The following is a 23,133-nucleotide window of genomic DNA, read 5'->3' on the forward strand; positions in this document are numbered from 1 at the left end:
TTTGAATTCAGGTCCTCCTGACTCCAGGGCCGGTGCTCTACCCACTGTGCCACCTAGCTGCCCCTTTCTTCTTCTTCTTCTTTTTTTTTTTTGTTAAAGACAGAAGGAACAGGTGCCTGTAAGTGTCCAGAAATCTCCAGCACTTTATTTCTCACAGAAGATTCACTGCTGGGTCATCATTAGTGGTATGTTTCTGACGAACAGCCATATGGATTCCGGAAGCCTGGATGTTCTTAATGCCCGTCGGTGCTTCCTGGGTGCCTTTCTCAATAACTGCCAGTCTGTTGTCTACACTGGCTACCAGAGCTTCCACATCAGGTGGCTAGGACTGTGGCTCTGGGAGTTGGAGAGCAGGTCACGTCCTGTTCTGCTGGCTGAAGAGACATCTTGGAGACCCTGGAAGTGAACAGTTTTAATCTTCATGGTCTGTTGGAGCAAGCTGACTTCTTGACTGGTTCCCACTCTTACACCTCATCATGTCCTTTCACATTCACTAAAGCCCTGCGTTCACGGGATGCTGGAATCCTGCCACACCCGCACTTTCATCTTCTGTTGGATCAGTAATGAAATCTGTGCCTCCTTCGAGTGGATTTAACAGTTTATGAGCATCTGAACATGATCGCAGTTCATTTTACCTTCAACCAACCCTCGCTATTCACTTGGAAATTTATCACCACATCCAATCAAAGATGACCCCAAACAAAGGCAAATTTTTGAGCCGAGTTGCTCTAACAAGGGCTCGATCCCCTCCGGAGCCATAATGGGGGTTCTGGCCAATCTTCTGAAGACCCAGAAGTGTGTCAGCCCGTTCCTGCGGGTACAGTCGCTTCTAACGGTGCCAAGGAAAGTCAGGGTGTTCAAAGAGTACTCTTGCTATCCCTTCTAGACTCTTGCTATCCCTTCCAGAACCTGCTGCTTAGGCCAGGATTATATGCAATTGGTACAGGCAAAGAACTTAGCCACTGTTTTATGACTGAACACACGTCATCTATGAGATGACCGAAATTCTTCCAAGCACTATTGGCCCTCTGCAGTTGATCTACTACATTTGGAATTAATGGCATCAATCCTTTTTGAAGTCGTGGTAGTTTCTGCAGGGATATTTTACAGATAAGAGCAAATGTGAGAAGGCAGCGGATACAAGACTCTTCTCTTTGTTCCATCGGTCAAATGTTTGGAGATTCGATTGTACAGCTCCAGTTTCTTCTCAAGAGATGGTCTGCCCATCCACTCTCCAGAGCCTGGATTCCATACGGCCAGAAGATCCTTTCCACATCAGACGTTTTTAGCGCTCTGTATGGCTCCTAGACCAGCTGTGTTCTTTGAGCACTGATCCATTAGCAAGTTGTTCACCTACTACTTTTGTGGCATCTTCTGTTTTTAGAACTTGATCTGTGGGAAGAAGGGGGATTAGCACCTTCACATCAGCGGCTGCCGCCTAGCATCCTGGAAAGTGACTCAGGCTGCACAGTCCTGATGTAAGTACCATTCCATGTATGTCAACTGAGAAAGGGGGTACAGCTTCTGCAGGAAAGAACTCTCCACTCAGGGTTCTCCGCATTGATGGAAGGATGGCAGTCCTGGGGCCTCGGAGAGACCCAGACGGTGACTTGATGTCGCCAGGCGCTCGAGCTATCATGCTGATTGCTGGAACAGATGCTGGATCCCACCCAGAGGATCTGCACCTGGGTTTATGGGAGCTGCTCAGTCCAAAGCATTTTGAACTGGAGGCTGATGGAGCTTCTCAATAAGCTGACTCCACACCCAGCTCATACACCCAGCTCATACTCCTGCTGGCACCTCCTTCCCAAACAGAGACAGGATGAGAGGAGACAAACAATTGGCTTGTCTCAGTCTTCCACCTTTCTTGCTCCCCTGTAGGAAGCCCTGTTGGCACTGAGATGACTGGCATCATGGTGGAGCTGGTGACTCCCAGGGGAGGCCAAATGAGCAAGCCCACACAGGCAGGATGCAGCTGGGCCCAGGTGGGGCTGGGCTGGGGGAGGGAGGAAGGAGGTGGAGAAGCGGGCTGCTCCTCTGAGGGCAGAACTGGCAGAGGCCTTAAAAAGCATCAGCAGCGGGCAGCTGGGTAGTGCATTGGATAGAGCACCCGGCCTGCGGTCAGGAAGCTTCATTTTCTTGAGTTCAAATCTGGCTTCAGAAACTTAGTAGCTGTGTGACTCTGTGCAAGTCACTTAACCCTGTTTGTCTCAATTTCCTCATCTGTAAAATGAGCTGGAGAAGCAAATGGCAAATCACTCTGGCATCTTTGCCAAGAAAACCCCAAATGGGGTCATGAAGAGTCAGACATGAGTGAACAACAACAAAAATACTTTATGGGGCAGCTAGGTGCTGCAGTGCATAGAGCACTGGTCCAAAGTCAGCAGGACTTGAGTTCAAATCCGGCCTCAGAAACTTGATGCTTACTAGCTGTGTGACCCTGGACAAGTCACTTAACCTCAAATACCACCCCCTCCAAAAAAAAAAAAAAAAAAAAAAAAAAAGAAGTGTCAATGGCTCCAGTGGGGCTCTGAGCAGCTGACCTCTTAGAACAAAGGAAGGGGGCTGATGTACAGTCCTCAAGGCCTGGGTGGCTTGAAGGCTTACCAAGATTGTCATCTATTTTTTGGTGATAGGCTCGGAGATGTTGATTCTTCAGATAGGCATCGGTACTGACGGCAGAACTAGTCCCACCAACAACGGCATCTGTTTAAAAAAGAAGCGTGATCAACCTGGGGCTCCAAGCGCCCCCTGCAGCCCAGCCCATGCAGCACCTTCCCCTCCCTGTGTCTTGTGGATGCCCAAACAGGTCGATGTTGTAAGGGCCTCGAGGGCAGGGAGTGTCCCAATTTTGCCTTTGTACCCCCAGCTCCTGGCACACAGTGGGTGTTTAAAGCATGTTTGTTGACTAACTGAATGATCCCCTCTGGTGGGGTGATCGCCTCTGGTCGAGAGAGGCAGCAAAGTGAGGCTCCTCTCTAAGAAGCATCAATAAATCAGCCAACAAGCTTTTATTAAACAGCAACTGCACGCTAGGCACTGAGGAAAGGAAGACAAAAACACATTTTGGGCCCCTGGGAGCTCGCTATCTGGACCGTGCTTCCCCAGCCCCTGCTCACTCTCCAGGCCTGGGATGGTGGAAGCAATGTCCTGATAGGCACAGGAGGGACCTGCCTTGGAAACACGGATCCACAACTCGTGAGCTGGGTGATCCAGGAAGCTGTGGCCACCTCACTGAACTCTGGTTTCCCCATCTGTAAAATGGGTATAACAATATCTATACCATCTACCTCACAGTTTGTTGTGGGGAAGAGTAATCAAACATTTTGTCAACTTTGAAGTCAACAGGAACAGAAACCACGATGATCACTGGATCACAGGATCCAAGAGGGCAGGGTGACCCTAACTGACATCTCTGTGATGCAGCGGGACTCAGTAATAAGGCAGCATCAGTCAGACTGCCAGATGGACGCCATCCTACGGGGTGCTCCGAGGAGCCCTAGGGGAAGGGGCGAGGCCACGTGCAAGGAGGCACTCCCCACAAGCTGAAACTGCATTTTCCAGATTCGAACGCTCTCATTCTCACCCCTCTTCACCTCCAGTGTTCAGAGTTCCTCCAGTCAACGGAGGCCAGCCCAGATCTTGATCCCGGCCAGAACCAAGGGCCACCTCAGCCACTTCTGCGCCTGACGGATCCCGGCTGGGGCTTCCTTCCTGCTCTGGCTGCCCAGAGCTCTCACCCTGCCTGACGCTTCCCGGGGGCCACCCCGACTGCTGTCCTCAGGTACCGCGACCCTCCCTTAGACGGACATCTCTCATCCCCACAGCACTCACTGCCCCTGACACGGATTCCCCTGAAGTTGTGCTCTGGTGGAACAATCTGTTACATGGCTATAACATCACCCTTGGGATCCTGGAGGTGTTTCAGCAGAGGCTGGATGAGAACACGTCAGGGATGTCTCACCAGCAAACGGCTGGGTGAGACTGCTCCCTGAGGCCCCCTTCTGGAAGGAAGTGAGGTTTGGTCCGAGAGCCTGGGAGCCTGGACTAAGTGCCTGGGGCTGCACAACCTGTGAACCTGGGCCCTGAAGCCAGGCCTCCCAGGCCGAGGTCGGTGTGCCTTCCCTCTAGTGTACTCCCCGCTGACCCCAGGTCTGCCTTTCAGAAGAATTCCGCCGATTCTGACTCCGTGGGGCAGCCTGGCGCTCTGGGCAGCCTGGCGCTCTGTGCAGCTTGGGACTCGGGAACGTGAGGCCTGCTGGTTACCTCTTTATCGGCACTAGGGTAACGCGCCAGGGCAGAAGATGGAGGGAGGCGGCTACCGGCTCAGCTGAGGGAAGAAATGCCTAAGGAGCTCGGACACTAAGGATCCTCAAGGAAACTGTGGAGTCCGGGATACAACGAGGGGATTCCTGTCTGAGGGGGAGTTTGAGCCGAGATCTCCCGAGATTCCTTCAGCTCTGAGATTCTAGTATTCCACCAATACCACCAGACCGACATGGCTAAGTCGACCCGAGAAAGACACCAAACATGGGGACCCCATGGTGGGTGGTATTAAGGAGGCTGAAGCCTCCTTCGCAGAGGAGTGGGCCACTTTTCCTAGGCCCCCAAGTGGGCTGCGGGCTCCACTGGATTCCCTTAGCACAGTTTAAAGCTTGCCCAGCTGTATTTCCACAAGGTCCATGGCACCTGCTTGGCACGAGCCGTGCCCACTGGAGCTGCCTGCATAGGCGGCCCTTCCTCCCACCTCTTCAGACTCCTCCTTTCCTCTCTGAGCCGTGTTCTCCAGCAGCTGCAGCAGACTGTCCTGAGGACGGCACCATGGCTGGCTCCCGCCTCTTAAGACACTGCCCCCAGGCCCTCCTCCCAGATGCACGCCACTCACTCCCTGTGGGTCCTGAGGTTTCTCCACATCACTAAGTGTGCATGTGCCTCGTGGTTCTGAGCTGGGTCTCCTCTTCTCTGTCTACACTTTTTCTCTTCCAAACTTCATCTGTTCTCAAGGATTCAATGACCATCTCTATGGACATGACCCCCAGACCTCTGTTCCCAGCCTGAATCTCTCTGGAGCTCCAATGTCATACTGCCAACACCCCCCGGCAGGCACTGAGCTCTGAACAGGTCCAAAAGGAATTCATTATCTTTCCCCCCAACTTCTCTGGGTTTTCACAGCTCCTAAGGTGTGGTAGGAATGCACACATAGCTGAAATCACAGATCTTGCCAAGATTTCCTGAGTAGCATACTGGCTCTCTCTTACAGCTGACATTTGGCCAGGGCTGGTCTTTAGACACCTGTAAATGTTTGCACAATTTATCACCACTGGTGGTATTTCACTACCCAGAAAGAGCTTGGAGCGGAGATCAGCATTCCATAGGACACCTCCCAAAAATGGCGGGCAATCTCATGCACAATGGGGCTGAAGGCTGGAGACTGCCAGGACACTTGGGGCAATTAGTAATCGTTAAACCATCAGCACTTCCTGAAAGCCACTCTAACCTTGCCCTTCCCCCACCCTCCAGGGTGTCCCCAAACAGCCCCGTCCCATCTCACCAGGATCAAATGGCCCTCGTAGCTTGGCCTTTTACTGACCTGAACTCTGCAGCCTCCTGAGGTTCGGGTGGCTGGCCTGATAATTCCCCTCTTGTTCCTTACTCGTGGCTACGGCTTCTTTCAGTCTTTAAGTAACAAAAGAAGAAAAAAAAATAATTTAAGATAAAAAATGTCAGCAGGATCCTATTTAACTGAAGCCTTTCTGGTGTATAAAGCTTATTCTGTGTCAACTGACAACACGGGACAGTGGAAAGAACGCTGAATTGCAGTCCCAAACCTGGCCCTTATTTACTTAAGCCGGGGGACCTCGTGCAATGAGTCCCACCATCTCTCCAGGCTGGAAGAGCCAGTTCTGGGGCACCTTACAACTGTCTGTCCAAGATGTGAAGCGTGTGCCTTCGTGCCTCAACTATCTAAGAGAGTCATTGGGCATGAGCGCCTCTGAAGTTTGGGTGGACTGCTAGCTTGGTATGAATCAGCAGCATGAAGAGTGAGCGCCATTCTGGGCAGCACGAAGGGAGGCGGAGCGTCCTGTCCTGGGCCCTGCTCAGACCAGGGCAGCTCAGTACTGGGCACCGTGACTTGGGAAGAAACAGGGTAAGTGGGAGGGTGTCCAGGACCCTCACTCACATCACATGAGGATCGGTGGAGGGAAACGAGGACCAGACTAGAGACAACAAGACTCAGGGGAGCATGACGGCTTCCTGCAGGCCTCAGCTAACATCCTCCCTTTGGGGAAGACCGGATGAGGCCGGATACCGACCCCAACACATCAGCCATGGCAAGGACAGCTCCCATTTCTGCGGCGTTAACTACAGGCTGGCACTAGCCCATCTGGAGCTCGTTTCCAGCTATCTCTCATGCTAGACTGGGCCTCTCGAGGGCAGCGACTGGCTTCTGCTGAGCGCCTGCCTGTCTGGCGAAGACGGGACACGGCCCCACGTGTGCTGCCTCCCGGGCTGGGCCTCTTCTCCGCCGCTCCGTGACCGTCTGCCTCCTTACCTCTTCAAAGGCAGCGGCGCCCTGGGGATGGGCCTCAGCATCCACCCTATTTCCACCCTGAATCCCCATTTCCCAAGGGTCCTGGCCACGTGACTCCCTCCCTCCCTAGGCTTCCCCACCACAGCCCCCAATTTGTATCCCTGGGCATTAGCGCAGTCCCAGGCACACCCTAAGCACGTAATCCACGCTCTGCTCCTCCCTGGATGGCCAGTGGATCTCTGACCACTGCTCCCCCAGGCCCAGGAGGGCAGCTCACCGCGTGCTGGGCTGGGGGTCCACGACACCGTTAGGCGGCGTGGCTTCCGCAGGCTTGGATTTGAAGTAGTTGACGAAGCCCCCGAACACACTCTTGATACTGTTGATGTGCCTCTGGCTGGTCTTTAAGTCCTGCTCCATCTTGTCCACCATCTGTTCCGTGCGCTGCAGCACTCCCCGCTGACGCACCAGCTCCTGCGGAAAAGCAACGAGAGAACCTCCCGTGAGGCAGGGAGCGCGGGCATTACTGCTCCCATTTCACAGATGAGGACACTGAGGCTCAGGAGGCCTTGCAGCCCCAAAGAGATGACCCAGCTGAGGCTCGCTGCTAGCCGGTGGGCTTCGAGGCATTGAGTCCTCCTGTGGTATTCAATGGACACGCAGTGTGGACCAGGCGCCGTAGACACCAAGGTGAAAAACTATACCAGGGCAGCGAGGTGGCTTAGTGGATACAGCACCGGCCCTGGAGTCAGGAGGACCTGAGTTCAAATCCGGCCTCAGACACAGAACACTCACTAGCTGTGTGACTCTGGGCAAGTCACTTAACCCCACTGCCTCATCAAAAAAAAAAAAAAAGAAAAACTATCCTGTAGCCCCTCCCATCCCTCCTCTGTAGAGGGAGGGGGGCGGTCAAGGTCGATCCTGAGGTAACCAGAAGGAGCAGCTGGAACCTGAACCCGCGCCTCTGGACTCCGTGTCTGCTGCTCCTTCCTCCGCACCACACTGGTTCCAAGGAAAAGTCTGCAGTGACTCCCGGGGCCCTTTCCTGGGCCATGGTCAACGACAGCTCACACCCTTTGGTTTTGTACATAAGACTCCACAAACACAGGTTCCTCGATGCCCTGAATGACAGGCACTAAAGGGCTATTTGCAGACTGAGGCCTCTGCCCCCTCACAAAGCGTGGGGTGCCAAGATTGGGAATCACATGGCCCTGCCACCTGAGAGTGTACCTTTGCCAAGGGGGTAGGCAGAGGAGAAAGCAGGGCATGAGGCAGGCACAACAGGGATCGGCATTCAAGGCACCGTGGGATGGCGACAAGGGAGAAACCTCCAAGGATGTCCTCTCAGAACATCAGATGACAAGGACATGCTTTCAGCTTGGGTGGGGTGAGGAAAGGGAAGGACTGAGGCGGGGGGGGGGGGATGGACACCTGCCCACACCCACTCCAGCCGGCCCAGGAGGAGGTGACACCTAACTGAACCCTTTCAGAAGAAAAGGAATCCAAGGCGCAGGCCTGGGTAAGCTCCAGACAGGAACACTCATCAGACACCTACTATGTGCCAGGCTCCAGGGGTACAAGTGCAGTGAATGATCCCTACTCCCGAGGAGCTCACAGTCCACAAGGGAGACACGCGTGCACATACACACGTGCGTGTGAATGTGTACACATGTACAAGAGAACAGATTCAAATAAAAACAGGAAGTCTGTGAGGGACAATCTTCAAAGAGGAGAGGAGGGAGGTGACCAGGAAAGAGGCGCAGAGAGAAGGATGCCTGGGCTGGACCCCGCAGCGCAGAAGGCCAGGCCGAGGCTGCTCTGGCAAAGGTTTCAGAGGTAAACAAAGGGGCCGGAGGGAACCACTGGCATGTCAGATGTGCACTCTAGAACGGCTCTGCCAGCTGTGCCTACGGTGCAAGCAATGGGGACTGCCCAGAGGTGGGGAGACCCATCCCCCTAATCCAGGTGAGAAGCCAGTGCAGAGCCCAGGGCCGACATCTGCCGCTTCCCACCGTGGCATGGGATGATTCTGTGGCCTTCACCCGCAGAAGACTCAAGTGCTGTCCGGTAATCTGGAGCTCTCTCCAGGTACAGGATTCATGCCCCAGGTGTCTGAAAGGCCCTTCCCTGGGCCTCTGAAATACAGTGCTGGAGACCAGACCTGTGGAGTTTCCTACTCAAGCTCTCTGCCTGGCCGGGCCGGTCCTTGGACAAGACGCACGCAGTGGGACGTAGGCAGGAGCCTTCTCAGGCTGGCTGGCCTGTGCTCTGTGGGCAAAGCCTTTAAGAAGCCAGGGCCCCCAAACTCCACTTCCTCTGGCCCATGGAGCGGCTGATATATAAATAACCATTCAAAAAACTTGATTCTTGAGAGCCTTTAGACCAAGCTCAACTGTTCTGACTCAAACGTGTTTCATATTTTGTTTTGTTAACACAAACCAGTACACTAGAAAGATGGAACAATGACTTGTCTCCAGAGGGCACACCAGGGGCCTGGGAACCACAGGGAAGAAGGCCCAGGGAAGTCTTAACAGTTTTCTCTAATGGTTATTATATGAGCTCACAGGTCACGGAGGAAGGCAGAGCCCAGCCCGAGGGGAATAAGGTGGGAAACAGAGGTAAGGAAGAAAAGGAGGGAAGCCAGGCAAAGCCACCCTCAGGGAAGAGGGGCTTGCCTGTAGATGAGAAGGCCAGGGACAGAAAGGAGGTCTGAGTAGGGCCTTCCAGGGAGCTTCTGGGCTCTGGGAAGGGAGGAACCCTGGCACTCTGGTCCTGAAGCTTCTCTCCCTTCAAGGCTAAGGATTCATCACGGACCATCCACAAGATTAATCCGATCCAGACTCGGGCATCTACTGGAAGGACCACGTGTATGACCTGCTGCAGGGCTCCCCTGTGGCTGAAAGGATCCGTTTGGATCCAGCCCTTCTCTTGTTTTTCTGAATCTTTTTTTCCCAATCAAATTCAGGTTTTTGGTCCAGTTAGGCCCTACTGTATAGTAACAGCAGCTTTCCCCCTTCGCTCTGCACAGAGAGGTAAGGGAAAGATTCCTTTAGGAGTCAAGGGATTACAGTGTTCACTCCTTTCAAAGAGTCTGCTCTAAATGGGCCAGAGCCAGAGACGTGTGCTGGGATCCAGAGAGCGCTGCAGCTAAAGCAACGCCAAACACCAGATGCAACAGTGCCCGTGGCCACGGAGGGTGCCAAGGCTCTGGAGAAGGAACTGAAAAAGCAGTGCAGCTGTGCAGAGAACAGGCATGCCCTGGGCTCCAGCCCACTGGGACAGCTCCAGCAGGGTTACATCTCCTGGTTGGCAAGCCATCCCCGCCAGGCCTATCACAGCAGTGACCACACAGGTCGCTCTGCTTCAGACCCCTCGATCCCCCAGAACAAGACCCCCAGCAGCTCCTCCCATTCCTGGAGCACTCCAAGGTTTGTAAAACACCTTCCATGGCTCAGAGTTAGAGCTGGAGGAGGCAAAGGAAGGCAGGGGATGCCTACCACGACCACGTAAGGTGAAGGGAGAACACACCATCTGTCTCTCTTCTCTTCTGTCCCAAAGTAAATGAACCACAGCTGGGAAGTCTAGGTCCCAGTGACAGAGGGTCAAGTGAAGGCCAAAATGGGGAGACAAGAGGAGATGGCAGGACTCGATCCCAACACAGAGCCCCAAACGACAGCCCCTGTGCCAATGTGCTGCTGAACCACCCCCGGGGCTTGTGAGCTCTGAGAAAGGGCAGCGGACCACCAAGTCAACAAGGGTCCTCGAGAAGGTACGGCTGACCCCGCCCCACCACAAGGAATCTGCTTCAAAGAGATCAGAGGATGGGGAAGGCAGAAGACGCCTGCAGTGTAACCAAGCAGGCCAAGCAAGTGGGGAAACCAAAGGTGGTCTGTCTGTGGACGTGGCAGCGTAAGGGCACATTCTTGTGCCGCAAGAAACGCATGGACTGGATGCAGAGTTAAGTGAGCAGCGCCAGGAGAACCACTGCCAGGAGGACCACCGCTGAAAAGAAAAGACTGAAAACTGACCAGCGTGATGACCAATCACAGCTCCAGAGGACCAGTGAGGAAGAGGGTGATGGCCGGGAGTGCATAATGAGACAGGCATTTGTGGAAGGGGTCGATGCGTGGGGTTTTGTGCTTTTGTGTTAGAAGGATTTTTTTTAACTTGGGGAGAACTCTGGTGCTAAGGAATTTTAAGAAGAAAAATGGAGTTAAGCCATGGGAGCCTAATCTTATCTCCTTCCTGACAGTGTCACCAGCCTGGGAGAGCTACAAATGGCGGGGAGAGAACCGCCAATGCTGCTGCTTTTTGGAGACCTGGGCCTGGTCGCTGAAAGAAAGCTACAAGGAGAGAAAGTTCTCAATCCCCTCTTCTTTCTAAAAAGTCAGATTTAAAAAACCAAACCAACCCCCACACTGGGCAATCACTTTGCCAAAACCTTGATCACCAGGGGTAGAGCTGCTACCGATGACTGAGGGATGTCAGAAGGGTCAATGAAGGACAACGCTTCTTTTTCCCTCTTTCTCCCTCCCTCCTCCCTTCTGCTACCTCTTCCCAAAGTCAACGTTCCTCCATCTCTCAACCCAGATCTCGATTCCAGATCAAACTGCTGCATTTGCCTCCCACTGCCAGGCCCCAGCCTTCTGGCTAGGCAGCATAGCTGCTGCAGAAAGGGAGGGACCCTTTCCTTTCCTGCAGGCTTATGGCAAAGGGCCAGGCCGCAGGACACCTTCTCTGTGGATTACTGGTCTGGCAGTTTCGTTTTATTGTCATTTCCTTTGTGAAACTCAACCCTATCTCTACACACTATGGTTTCACAGATGCTTAGACAGCCCAGAGAACGCCCAGGGTCCCAGGGATGGGGCCAGGGAGCCCTGGGCAAGTCACCCAGCCTCACGGCCCAATGCGGTTCCAATGTCACCTCTAGTCTACACCTCTTATTCTTTGACCTAAGTGCTCCCTCCTCTACAATCACTACTGCCTTCATGCCTGGTTCAGCATCTTATTTGGGGTACAGGGAGCTGTGCTGAAGACCTACACGTCTTCAGCCTGAAGCGAAGGGGAAGCAGGTGAGGAACGCTCAACTGACCTGAGACTAGAAAACAAAAGCAGGCGCTCTCATGCCACTAATTCCATCCTGCTAAGGACCCTCCTTTTCCAACCGAAGCTGGTTCCCCTCTGTGGGTCCGTGGTTCCTCTGCTGATGGAAATTCATCGACAAATTCAACCCATGTTGGTTGAGCCCATTTTCTCCCAAGCTCAGTGCCACCTTCTGAGGTAGCGGGCGACAGCAGCCGCAGCCCCTGCTGTGACGCCCCCCGCCCCAGACCCTGGGCAAGCGAGGTCCCCGACTCCAGTCATCGTGCAGCTCCCACAGCCACGGACCTCCACCCAAGACATCTGCTCAGAGCAGAGTCTCAATCTTTTTTTGTGTCACGGCTGCTTTTGGCATCTGTTCAAACCTACGGATCCCTTCTGGTCAGGAGAACATTCGATGGTGAGCACCTGTGGGAGCGGTGCCTTCCGTCCTCTCCTATAACCCCAGCACTCGACACCACGCTAGGCATGAAGGAGGTGCTTGGTAAAGGCTTGCTGACTTGGCAAAGAAAATCAATTCTACTAAAACACAGTTATCGAAAACGTTCGAGCGAGTCCTCCGACTGTGGCTGAGAACCTCTGCCATGGGGTGGTCCGTCTGGCAGCTGGTTGGAGGAGGACTGAAGAGGTGCAGAGAAGGGGAGAGACTGCATCCCACGCAACAAGTCCCCCCTTCCTTGGGCCTTCCGTCTCCCTCAGGAACACAGGCACCTCGGGGCTCCCTTCTGGCCCCAGATCTCTGCTCCTCACATCCTGCGGGGCTCACACAACACAGCACTGCTGGTGCACAAAGAGCACCTGGCCGTTACAGAGCCCCAGCAGACATGGAGGGCAGCAAGCTCCTTGGCCTCAGTGGCCTCATCTGTCAAAGGAGCTGGAGAAGAAAACGGCAAACTGCTCCAGGGTCGGGGTCACAGAGAGCTGGCCACGACTGAACATCGACAGATACTGATCCTCACAGCACGTCTGTGACAAGGGCCAGAAGGTATTACTACACAGACTAGAGACCAGAGCCCTGTTCAAGACCCTCAGGCTAGTAAGGTCTAACATCAGCTGCTCCTGCTGCTTGTTGTCTGTTCTCAGAGGACCGCTGACATCAGGGACGTGAGGCCACAACACGCAAGTGAACTGGGGCTGGGGCTCCTTACAAACACCACCAGAAATGCCCCTCTGTCTTGCGAGGGGTGGGGGACAGGAAGAGGGAGCGGGGAGAGAGAGGAGGGGAGGGGAGGGGAAGAGAAAAGGAGAGGAGAGAGAGAGGGAGGGAGAGAGAGAGAGAGACAGAGAGAGGGGGAAGAGAGGAAAGAAGAGAAGGGAAGGGAAGGGAGAGAGAAAAGAAGAGAGGAGAGGGAGAGAGAGAGAGAGACAGAAGGAGGAACAGAGGAGAGAGACAGAGACAGAGAAAGAAGGGGAAAGAAGCGAGGGGACAGCTAGGCGGCGCAGCGGATAGAGCACCGGCCCTGGATTCAGGAGGACCTGACTTCAAATCCAGCCTCAGACACATAACACTTACTAGCTGTGTGACCCTGGGCAAGTCACTTAACCCCATTGCCTAGCCAAAACAAAACAAAACAAAACAAAACAAAGAAGAGAAGGGGAGGGGAGGGAGAGAGAAAAGGAGGGGGAGAGAGAAGGGGAGGGGAGGGAGAAAAGGGGAGAGGAGAGAGAGGGAGGCAGTAACAGGAGAGAGAGAGAGAGAGAGAGAGAGAGAGAGAGAGAGAGAGAGTGCTCGAGCACACTGATTGAATGCTCCATCACCACCCCTCTTCTCTCAACGGCTTAGAAAAGCATTGGGAAGACTTGCTTGAGGTGCAGCAATGAGACGCCAGTTCCTCTGTCCTTAGGAAGGCCCTCTGGTGCAGCCCAGGGTGAGCTGGCCTCCACCTCGAACACCCCATAATTTAGGGCAATGACTCACTGTTCCTGGCATGGGCCCCGGGCTGCATGCACATGCCTCAGGTCCTCTGCCACCTGGGTCACTGGCAAGCTGACCCCGCCCCTGCCGCGTAGGGGTGGAGACTCCTGGAGCACCTGAGGAAGTGCAAAGGTACAAACAGGAAGAAATGAGTGATGCAGAAAGCACCCCAGGTGTGGGGGACGGAGCTGTGACTTACGAGAGACACTTACGAGAGGCATGACAAGGGAGGCCTGCAATGCCAGGAAGGCCAAGGGATCTGGCAGAAGAGATGGGATGAGAACTATCTATTAGGAAAACGAGAGATGGAGACACCTGGGGAGGGGTCACGAAGGCCGAAGCAAGGGTGGAGGCAGGGTCAGTGGAGACGGGAGAGCGAAAGTCCAAGGTGACTGATGGTGGTCCTGGGAAACCCAGGAAGAGGTTCAGGCTTGGGGAAGATGACGAGGGCAAGCGCATCACTTTTTCTCTGTAAACCTGTCTTTGGAACACACATGAGGCCTTGTTACTTCATGTCTGGTGTGGCGAAAAGACAGCAGGGCCCTGATCCTGCCTCAGTCTCTTCATCTGCAAACTGTAATGACAGCTATGGTCCTGATCTCCAAGGGCCGCTGAGAGGACCACTCACACAGGAAGGGCTTAGCGCCCCCAAAGGGCCATCTCAGGGCCAGGCAACATGAATGCCACGGGGACAAGGACACCTGGAATACAACAGCCTTCCAACCATTCGGCCTGCCCTCAACCTTTTGGCTGGGAAGACAATTTGAAGGGCGAGACCTCCAATGATCTGTATTTGCCCCAGCTCATTTCCTAAGTCGAGTTCCCCCCAGGTCCTAGTGGGTGCTGGATTCTGCCCAGGATCTACTGGACAGAAGCCCAGCTGGTGCCTGCCCCTCCTCCCCACATCTTCTTTCTTGAGGAAGTCTTCGTCTTTCAGGTCAGCTGCTCCTTGAGGAAGTCGGCCCTGAAACGCTCTGGACCGTGTTCAAGGGCACAGAAGCTGATATAATTTACGGCAAGGAGCCTTTGGGCAGTGGGGAAGGGGCCAAGATAAAGGAGAACGCCCAAGGAGGCCCCTCCTTCTGACCAGCTGACATCCTCGGTGGAGTACAGAGGGCCCTTAGGTCAAGATAGAGGCCTCTGGTCACGGTCCATTTGGCTCCTCCTAACAGCCTGTGGTCTTTACAGAACCCAAGTCTTAGAGCTAGAAGGGTCCTTGGGATCCTGGTCACCTTCCACAACTAACTAAAGCCTTCCTTCAATGGGAAGACCCACTAGATTCCAAGAAACCGTTCCAGCTGAGGACGGCAAGCCTCAATCTGCACTCTCTCCTCATGGTCGCCGGTTCTGTTCTCTGTGGTCAGTCAGCCCATAGGCACTGACTAAGCCCGCACTGTGTGCTAAGGCAAAATGACGCCATCCCTGCCCTCCGGAGCTTGCAGCCTAACGGGGGAGATGCCATGCCCATGAGCAGGCACGTACATGACACAGAGGGAAGATGGAGGGTCCTCTTAGGGGGAAGCCTGGGTGGCCCCTCTTTCACACACCGGCTCTTCCAAAAGTGGGAGGCCGATAGCCTGGCCCTCTTACGCCACTCTCTCTCCATCCATTGACTCACAGGTCACCTGGTCTTTAGCCCTCCCAGTCTCCTGAAGGCCCTTCCTCCTCTGGGCCCATTCCAAGTTATGATGCCAGCTCTTATCCTGGAGACAGGAAGACCAGGGAGGAGGCTATTAGAATAGTCCTGCTGAGAGGCTCCTAAGGAATGCCCTTCCTTCTCCCCACTGGCCTGCTCCAGAAAGCCTCTGAGGACCACCCCCAACCCTAACCCTAACCCTAACCCTAATTGCGCTTCTCTCTCTTTTCTGAGCCTGGAATGGATGTGATCAGGACATTTCCTGGTTCCTCAGCCTATGCTGATTATATCATTCCCTTGCTTGTGCTAAGTGTCTTATCTTAGGGCCTTTGGCTTTCTTGAATTTGAAGTGCTTCCATTGGAGTTAAACATTATTAACCAGGGAGGTTTAAGAACAAATGAAACGTGGATAGAGAACCCGCCCTAGAGTCAAGAAGGCTTGAGTTCAAATCTGCCTCAGATACATACTAGCAGTGTGACCCTAGGCAAGTCATTTAACCCCAATGCCTCCCCACCCACCCAAAAAAGAAAAGAACAAATGAAATGCACTTCTTCAACCACCCATTCTGTCCTCAAGGAAACCGCCAATTCAAGGCAATCTATTTCTTCACACAGGAAAGCCTCATGAATTCACACTGTTAGCTGAGATTTTTGAAAAGCTGGACAGCAGCAAGTTAACACTGCTGGGGGGGGTGCACTACTTTTTGTTTATGTAGCTGCTACAGTAACTGCAAATCATCATTATTAAAGCAGGCGCCCTAAGGACCCAAACCAGGATTAAACAGGCTGAATCCTAATGAGATGCACGTCGGCATCAGACTGGCCTTTGCCTTGATTTGCTCTGGGACCTTACCTCGGATGAAGCAATTCCGACCTTCTCGGACTCATAAATGGAGGAAAGGGAGCGGTTAGTACTCTCCACAGAGGCCTCGGTCCGCCTCAGCACTTCCTGCCGCAGGTACTGCTGTCTGTCCATAGGCTCCCTGGGCTTCTGGGAGAAATCCTCTTCATTCTTCCATTTCGCTGGCTTCAGGTCTTCTTCATCCGCATCATCATCAAACGGATTGTAACTTCTGGAATAAGCCGACATGGCGTGTGCTGCCAAGCCTCAACTGCCCAGGTCACTCAAAGAGATTCTTCAATGCCCCGCTCACAAAGGTGCGATGTCCTGGCGCAGTTGTTTTTAAAGATGATTAAAGGTTTCTCTAGCTGGAGGGAAAGGAAAAGTTGTATGGTGACCAAAAAGTCAGAAAACCCAGAAGGCAGTGTGCCAGGTGTCAGGGATACAAAGCTCAGTGGGGACTGCCTGGGAAGCCGGGTCTCCTGTCCCCCGCGGCCATCCTCATCCTGCCTACCACACTAATGGAAGGGGAAGAAGAGACCGAGAGGATCAATATTTATGACATGTGTCTGCTAGGAAGCAGAAAACTCCCCTCGACCTAAACTGCCTTGGAATTCCTGCTATCAGCAGGACTCTCAGCAGTTATTCAAGGCACTGAGAAGCTAAGTAACTTATGCGGGTTCACAGAGCTACCAAGCATCAGAGGCAGGATTTGAATCTGAATCTTTCTGACCCCAAGCCCAGGCCTCCTGCCATCCCTTTGCCAAGCAGCCTTCCACAGACACCCATCTCCACACACTTGGGAGGGATTACAAGGGAATGTGTCACGAGCTGCCATGGCCTTCCACAACATCCATTGTGGGGTGGCTGACCCATTCCCTTCCAAGTGCCCAAGGATAAACTGATAAGCAGTTTCCTGACTTACTGAATTCAACAGGGCATAGTTGAGGCCTAAAGTCAAAGAACAAGAGCAAAGGAGGGGTTTGGGGGTTCTCTGCAGTGCCCTACATCTCTGACAAGCTGGGAATCTGCAGAGCCCAGGACCAGGATGGGGACCTCGGCTCCTGCCCCCAACTGTTGTGTGGCCCTGGTCACGTCCTCTTCGCCTTCTCCTGGCCTCAGTTTCCCTCTCTGTAAAATGAGGAGGTGGGATCACGGGATCCCTCCCAGCTCTACACACCAACTCTACAGATCTTCTGTTATATTACCGTGTGTACACTATATCGTGTGTACCTTCTGTACTATATGGATGCCCTACATGTGTGACATGTTGTATGTACTATGTGCACAGCATGTTACACGGACTATCACACGGATGACATAGATGCGCTACAGACATCTCCGTCCCAGTCCTCATAATAGACACTAACAGAAGCTGGGCCCTCCGTCTCCGCCGTCCCCCCTCCCCTCATTTCGGCCCCTCCACCCCTCTGGGCCTCAGTTTCTCCATCCGCTCACCCGGGGGCTGGACCCTTGGTCTCTCCTATCCCTTCCCAGCCTCAGTTTCCCGTTTCCCTTCCCTCGATCCTTGCCCCGCCCCCCTCCCCAGGCCTCAGTTTCCCCTCCACTCCCTTCCGGCCTCCGAGCTTCTTCCTTCCCGGGGCCTCCAGCCCTCCGGGCCCCCGCCGGACCCCTTGGCCCGCGTTCGGGAGCCTTACCCGCCGCTGCCGTTCCCAACCTCAGCTCCGTCGCCCCCGCGACCGCCACCTCACCCTACTGCGCCCTCGACAAGCTCGCTCTGCCCAGGGCGCGTGCGCGGCCACGCCCCTGGATCCAACCATTGGGCGCGTGCGTGGAGGGGTGTTCCCTCCAGCCCTGCGTTGTAATCGCAGTTGTTTCCGCCTCCTCCCCCCCTCCCGAGGTGGTGAACCCGCCCGCAGACCCCGCCCCCCCCCCCCCCCCCCCCCCCCCCCCCCCCCCCCCCCCTCCCCGCCCCCTCCCGCCCCTCCGCCCCCGGCGTTTGACAACAGTGCAGATCACGTGCTCCTCCAGCCGGAAGCAGGCAGAGCCTGCGCCTGCGCCGTGGCGCCCCCGGCCAGGAAGGGGGCGAGCTCTCAGCCCGAGGCGCCGGAGGCCGAGGTGGAGGAAAACGGCTCAGCGGGGGCCATGGCGGCGGGAGCGGCTCGGGCGGCGGCCGGCCCCTGCTCCGGCCCCAGCTCCGCCCGCGGCTTCTACTTCAACACCGTCCTGTCACTGGCCCGTTCGCTGGCCGTGCAGAGGCCCGCGGCCCTGGACAAGGTGACCGGCTCGGCCCGGGGGGGGGGGGGGGGGGGGGGGGAGGGGGAGGGAGAGAGGTCTGACCGCCGAGCCCTCCGGTCCCTCAGTCTCTGACAACCGGGCCGGGGTCGGGGGGGGAGAGATAGAGACGGGAGAGACCGAGGGGGAGACAGAGACGGGAGACGCAGAGATGGGAGAGACCTGGAGGAGAGCAGAGACAGAGAGACCCCGGGAGAGACAGAGACAGGAGAGACTGAGGAGGGGGAGACAGAGAGACCCAGGGGGAGACAGAGAGATCCGGGGGAGACAGAGACGGGAGAGACCGAGGGGGAGACAGAGACGGGAGAGACCGAGGGAGAGACAGGACGGGAGAGACCGAGGGAGAGACAGAGATGGGAAAGATCTGGAGGAGAGACAAAGACGGAGAGACCCGGGGGAGAGACAGAGACAAGAGAGACCCCGGGAGAGACAGAGACAAGAGAGACTGAGGAGGGGGAGACAGAGAGACCCGGGGGAGACAGAGACAGGAGAGACTGAGGGGGAGAGACAGAGAGACCCGGGGGAGACAGAGATGGGAAAGACCTGGAGGAGAGACAAAGACGGAGAGACCCGGGGGAGAGACAGAGACAGGAGAGGCCCGGGGGGGGGGGGGGAGACAGAGAGATCCGGGGGAGACAGAGACGGGAGAGGAGGGCTGGAGGGGCTCGGGAGGCGGCCACTCCAGGCCCTGAGCTAGTTCAGGAGAGAGACTAGGTGACACGGAGCCTCTGGTGTGCTGCTCTTGGAGTCAGGAAGACCTGAGTTCGAATGCTGTCTCTGGTGATCATACATGTGCACCGAGCGTCACACACCCCTTCTGTGTCAGGCCTTGTGATGGGGAAGGGTGGGGGGAGACAAAGTGCACCTTCGGGGGGCGCCCTCTGGGATCCCCGTGTACGTGCATGTATGTAAATGACTTCCAGGCAGCCCAGAGCGGGGGCTCCAGGGAGGAGGGGTGCTCCGGCTTGGCCGAGGAGAAGAGGGGGGTGGTCCCAGGAGTGCAGGCACAGGCTGTGGCTGGACCCTGGAGCGAGGCTAGAAAGGGAGGCGGGTGTACAGCCCAACGGGCCTTTGGCTGCTCCTCTGTGAAGTCAGTTGGTTGGTGAAGACATCTCGGTGTCTCCCCCCCTTCCCAGCCCCCCAGCATCTCCTCTTTGAAGCCTTGTGTACGTTTTCAGCACCAGCTCTCTCGTGACTTGCCAGTGACCTTCCTTGGAGGCAGGCAATGACCATTCTTCTTTACCGTCGTCCTCAGTGTCTAGAATTGCCTACAGTATTACATGTGGCAGGCCCTGACTCAGAGAGGAGGGGGAGGGGAGGCTGCTTCTTGTCTGCTTGCTGGTGGCGAGGAAGTTCCATTTTCCAAGAGGGAAGGACCTGTCTGGGAGTGAATGTGCAGAGTATTCTTGGGTGCAGGCCAGGAGGATGCCAGGAGAAAGATTTATCTCCTTTGGGAGATAAAGAGGAGCGAGATCCCGGAGACATCAGGATGGAGGGTCTTGTTTCAAGTAGAGCAGAACGGGACTGGGTATCAGGAGGAGGAGATCCAGTTATGGAACAGGGAGTATTGGAGTCTCCTGGGCCAGGGCCTGGGTGGGCCATTCCCAAGCAAGGGCACCAGGATCCTGCCAGGGAGGTCCTGTTTCAGGGAAGAAGGTGGCAGGGTGCTGGCATCTCGTGAATTCTCCTTATGGCACACTGTGGTTCTGGCTGCAGTTTGTTGTGGGGAACGAGATGTTTCTCCTAACCCTTCCTTAGGAAATAAAAATACCAGGATTCCCCCGGGCCACGGTGAAAGGGTTTTACTTAGAAGGTCCATATGGACATTCCCTCCAAAGGCCCAGGTTGCAGCCCCTCTCTGACTTTTCATCCTGGGACATCCTTTTGTCTGTGCCCTTCCATAGATTCTAGAATCACAGAATTTCAAGTCGAGAGGGACCCCAGTGAGCATCTGATTTAACCCAGACCTGACCCCAACAGGTGGACTTATCAAAGGCTCCAGTGAGGGGAGCTTACTACCTGCCTAGGCAGCCCATTCCACCTGTGAGTGACTAGAAAATTGCTGTAAGCCAGAGGGGTCCAACATGCTCCTGTAAAACTGAACCAGATTAAAATGTAATTGATAAATAGTTAACAAAATAAATACAAACACAGTACGACCTAGATAATGTGAATTTGTGGTTTTCTAAGTCAGCACATGGCCTTGTAGGGATCCTTTTGACACCTCTACTCTAGGACAATGTAAAATCCCATCTCCGTGGCCCCCCTTGCTCCCATTGCTCCTAGGCCATCCCCTGGGGCAGGATCCACCCAGGCTCTTCCTCTGGTTTTATTTAAAAGGAAGCAGCACCACCCTCAGTCTGTCCAGCCCACCTCCTCTGGTGCACACATTTCCCTGAGGATGTTGTTCACGGAGGAGTGGATGAAAATGTGCCTGTCGGGAGGGTGTGTCACTGAGATTTACGGGGACAAATCTGGGCAGTCCCAGGAAGGCCCTTGTGAACTTCTCCACACTGGCAGCCGGGTTCCCCAAATATCTGATGTCTGGCTCATCGGCTTTGGAGGTCGTGAAGTGTTTTACTGCCCGACTCAGGTCAGATAGATCTTAGTCTATTGTTTCACACTAAGCAGACCGACAGCTGAGATCGCATTCTAAGTCAGAATGCCAGCTTATTGCCTTACCCTGAGGAATAAACGTCTTGGTGGCATGGGATGCTCGTGTGGCTGGTCAGCCCAGGCTCTTCCTGGGGGAGCACTTTGTCTCCTGCTTCTGGAGAAGCTAAGGTGGCAGCGGCTTATTTCTTTAGGGAGGTCAGAGTACCGAGGGCCAGAGAGTCTTAGAGCGGTCAAACTGGGATGACCTGATGGGAAGCGCTTTGCTTTAGAGGGGGCTGGCCTGCAGTGAATGAAGAGACCTTCCCTCCCTGCTAGAGTCACCCTAAGAGCTGACGCTTAACAAGGGTTTTAAAGCTTACTGAAGCATTGACAGACACTGGCTCTCTTGATTCCTACAACACTTTTGGGAGGTCAAGATTGCCAGCCCAGTGCCCCCCGTTTCATGGAGGAGTAAGCTGAAGGAAGCCCAGCTTTCCAGGGACTCAGCTCCGGTCAAGTTGGCGGAGGTGGAATTCCAAGCCAGATCTCTGACTGCAGGTCTGGGGCCTTTTTGGCCACTTCGGGTGACGGGTCAGGGTCCTCTCCCCATGCCCATCTCCCATGCGTGTGCGGAGATACCATTTTTCCAATGAGGGGCACCCAGGAGCCTGGGCTGTACTACTTCTTGCTGTCACAGACACTGATTAGTGCATCCCTGGCGGCAGCCTCTTAGGTCACAGCAGGGCGGCAAAACCAGCTGATAAGCAAAAAGAAAATGCATCTTGGGCTGCAGAGAGGGCAGAGTCCTGCTGTCCCTTTTCCATGTTGCCTGGCGTATGAGCCCACCTGGATTGTCTGGAGTCACAACATTTGGGTTTGAATCAAGGCCTAGGGGGCAGCTAGGTGGCACAGTGGATAGAGCACTGGCCCTGAAGTCAGGAGGACCTGAGTTCAAATCCGGCCTCAGACCAAACACTTGACACTTACTAGCTGTTGTGACTCTGGGCAAGTCACTTAACCCCAGTTGCCTAAAAAGGAAAAAAAAAAGAGAGAGAGAAATGAATCAAGTTCTAGGACAGCACCACTTTTGGTAGTCAGCAGAATAACTCCAATATTCAATTTGGCAATAGGCATGTAATAGGCATGAGAGATTCAGGAGCTTCAAAAGAGAACTTGAGGTAATTTGAGGAAAGAGCACCAACACCTTTGAAGGGAAGACATCATGAGAGTGAGCGGCCTCTGAGTTGAGCTCTGAAACGTGAGACGGATTTCCAGAGGAAGATAAAGGAAGATGAAGTCAGAGGGGCCACCTGCAAGGGGCAGTGAATAATCCAGTTTGACCATAATATCGAATATCTGAAACAAGGCTGGAAAGGGAAATGGGAGCCAGTTAGTGGGAGGTTTTAAATGCCAAGCTGAGCAGTTCACAGTCTATTCTCGAGGCATCAGTAAGGCCCTGAAGAAGTCGGAGTAGGCCAGGGAACTCGACGTATCAGCGTGGTGTGGTGGTGGTGGGCTTTACCGCCTGCCTCACACGTTTCATAGTCCCGAGCCTCTCCAGGCCGCGTCTGGTAACACCCCCTGTTGGGGTTTTTGGGGAGCCCAAATGAGCGGAGGTTAAAAGCAATTTGTTATTATTACTGGTTCTCTAGTTGTCTTGGAGAGTGAGTCACTCTGGCTAGGCCAGTGTTCTAAATGGTTGAGTGTTTATACTGAAATGGTTTTAGCTGTATTGGCATGGAAATCATTCTGAAATGGACTATAGTTTGTTCTTGCTTTCTTCCAATGTTATCTTGTGCTGTGGATGCTGACCTGCCTGGTATGGGGGTAGGCCTGCCCCATGGAGCCTGTCCCAGCCACTTGTGCATCTTGAACCCGCTCCCCCTTCCTACCTTCCCCCTGCCCCGGCAGGCTGGCCCTTACTGGTTGCAGATCTCTCTGTCTGCTTCCTGGGCTCTTTTCCCTTGTCACTTGAGCCTGAAAACATTGGCCTTTTTATAGACTGTGCCAGTCAATCAGAACACATTTCTTTTCATTAACAGAACCAGAGTAATCAGAGCACATCAGACGTCATCTCCCAGGCTTTTGCCGGGTGCTGAGATGCTGCCTAGGCTTTCTGTTTTGTTTTTCTGCCTGTTATCTGGGACCGTGGTTATTTTGGAAGCCTGAAGGTTCTAGAAGGTTGACATACTGGGAGACAAGATTGTACGGTGCCGTGGGGCAAGAGGTCTGTACGATTGAGTTCTGTAGGGTTAACCACA

General features: G+C 54.4%; 2 protein-coding genes across 2 annotated transcripts in view; one reads left to right on the forward strand and one right to left on the reverse strand.

Annotated features, from left to right (window-relative positions):
• The window catches only part of SNAP29 (synaptosome associated protein 29), a 25,570-nt gene extending 7,810 nt beyond the window's left edge, over nt 1–17,760 (reverse strand). Inside the window, exons 1-5 of the mRNA XM_027847483.1 lie at nt 17,680–17,760; nt 16,034–16,389; nt 6,810–7,003; nt 5,591–5,676; nt 2,608–2,706 (exon numbers count right to left, since the gene is read on the reverse strand). Coding sequence (XP_027703284.1) covers nt 2,608–2,706; nt 5,591–5,676; nt 6,810–7,003; nt 16,034–16,270 — 616 coding nt within the window. The 5' untranslated portion in view covers nt 16,271–16,389; nt 17,680–17,760. The remainder of the gene's footprint in view (nt 1–2,607; nt 2,707–5,590; nt 5,677–6,809; nt 7,004–16,033; nt 16,390–17,679) is intronic.
• A 367-nt stretch (nt 17,761–18,127) lies between these two features.
• The window catches only part of PI4KA (phosphatidylinositol 4-kinase alpha), a 140,615-nt gene continuing 135,609 nt past the window's right edge, over nt 18,128–23,133 (forward strand). The window contains exon 1 of the mRNA XM_027847472.1: nt 18,128–18,259. Coding sequence (XP_027703273.1) covers nt 18,128–18,259 — 132 coding nt within the window. The remainder of the gene's footprint in view (nt 18,260–23,133) is intronic.

The sequence above is a fragment of the Vombatus ursinus genome, unplaced genomic scaffold (genome assembly GCF_900497805.2).
Source record: "Vombatus ursinus unplaced genomic scaffold, bare-nosed wombat genome assembly UNPS02015411.1, whole genome shotgun sequence".
In the NCBI taxonomy this organism is placed as follows: Eukaryota; Metazoa; Chordata; class Mammalia; order Diprotodontia; family Vombatidae; genus Vombatus; species Vombatus ursinus.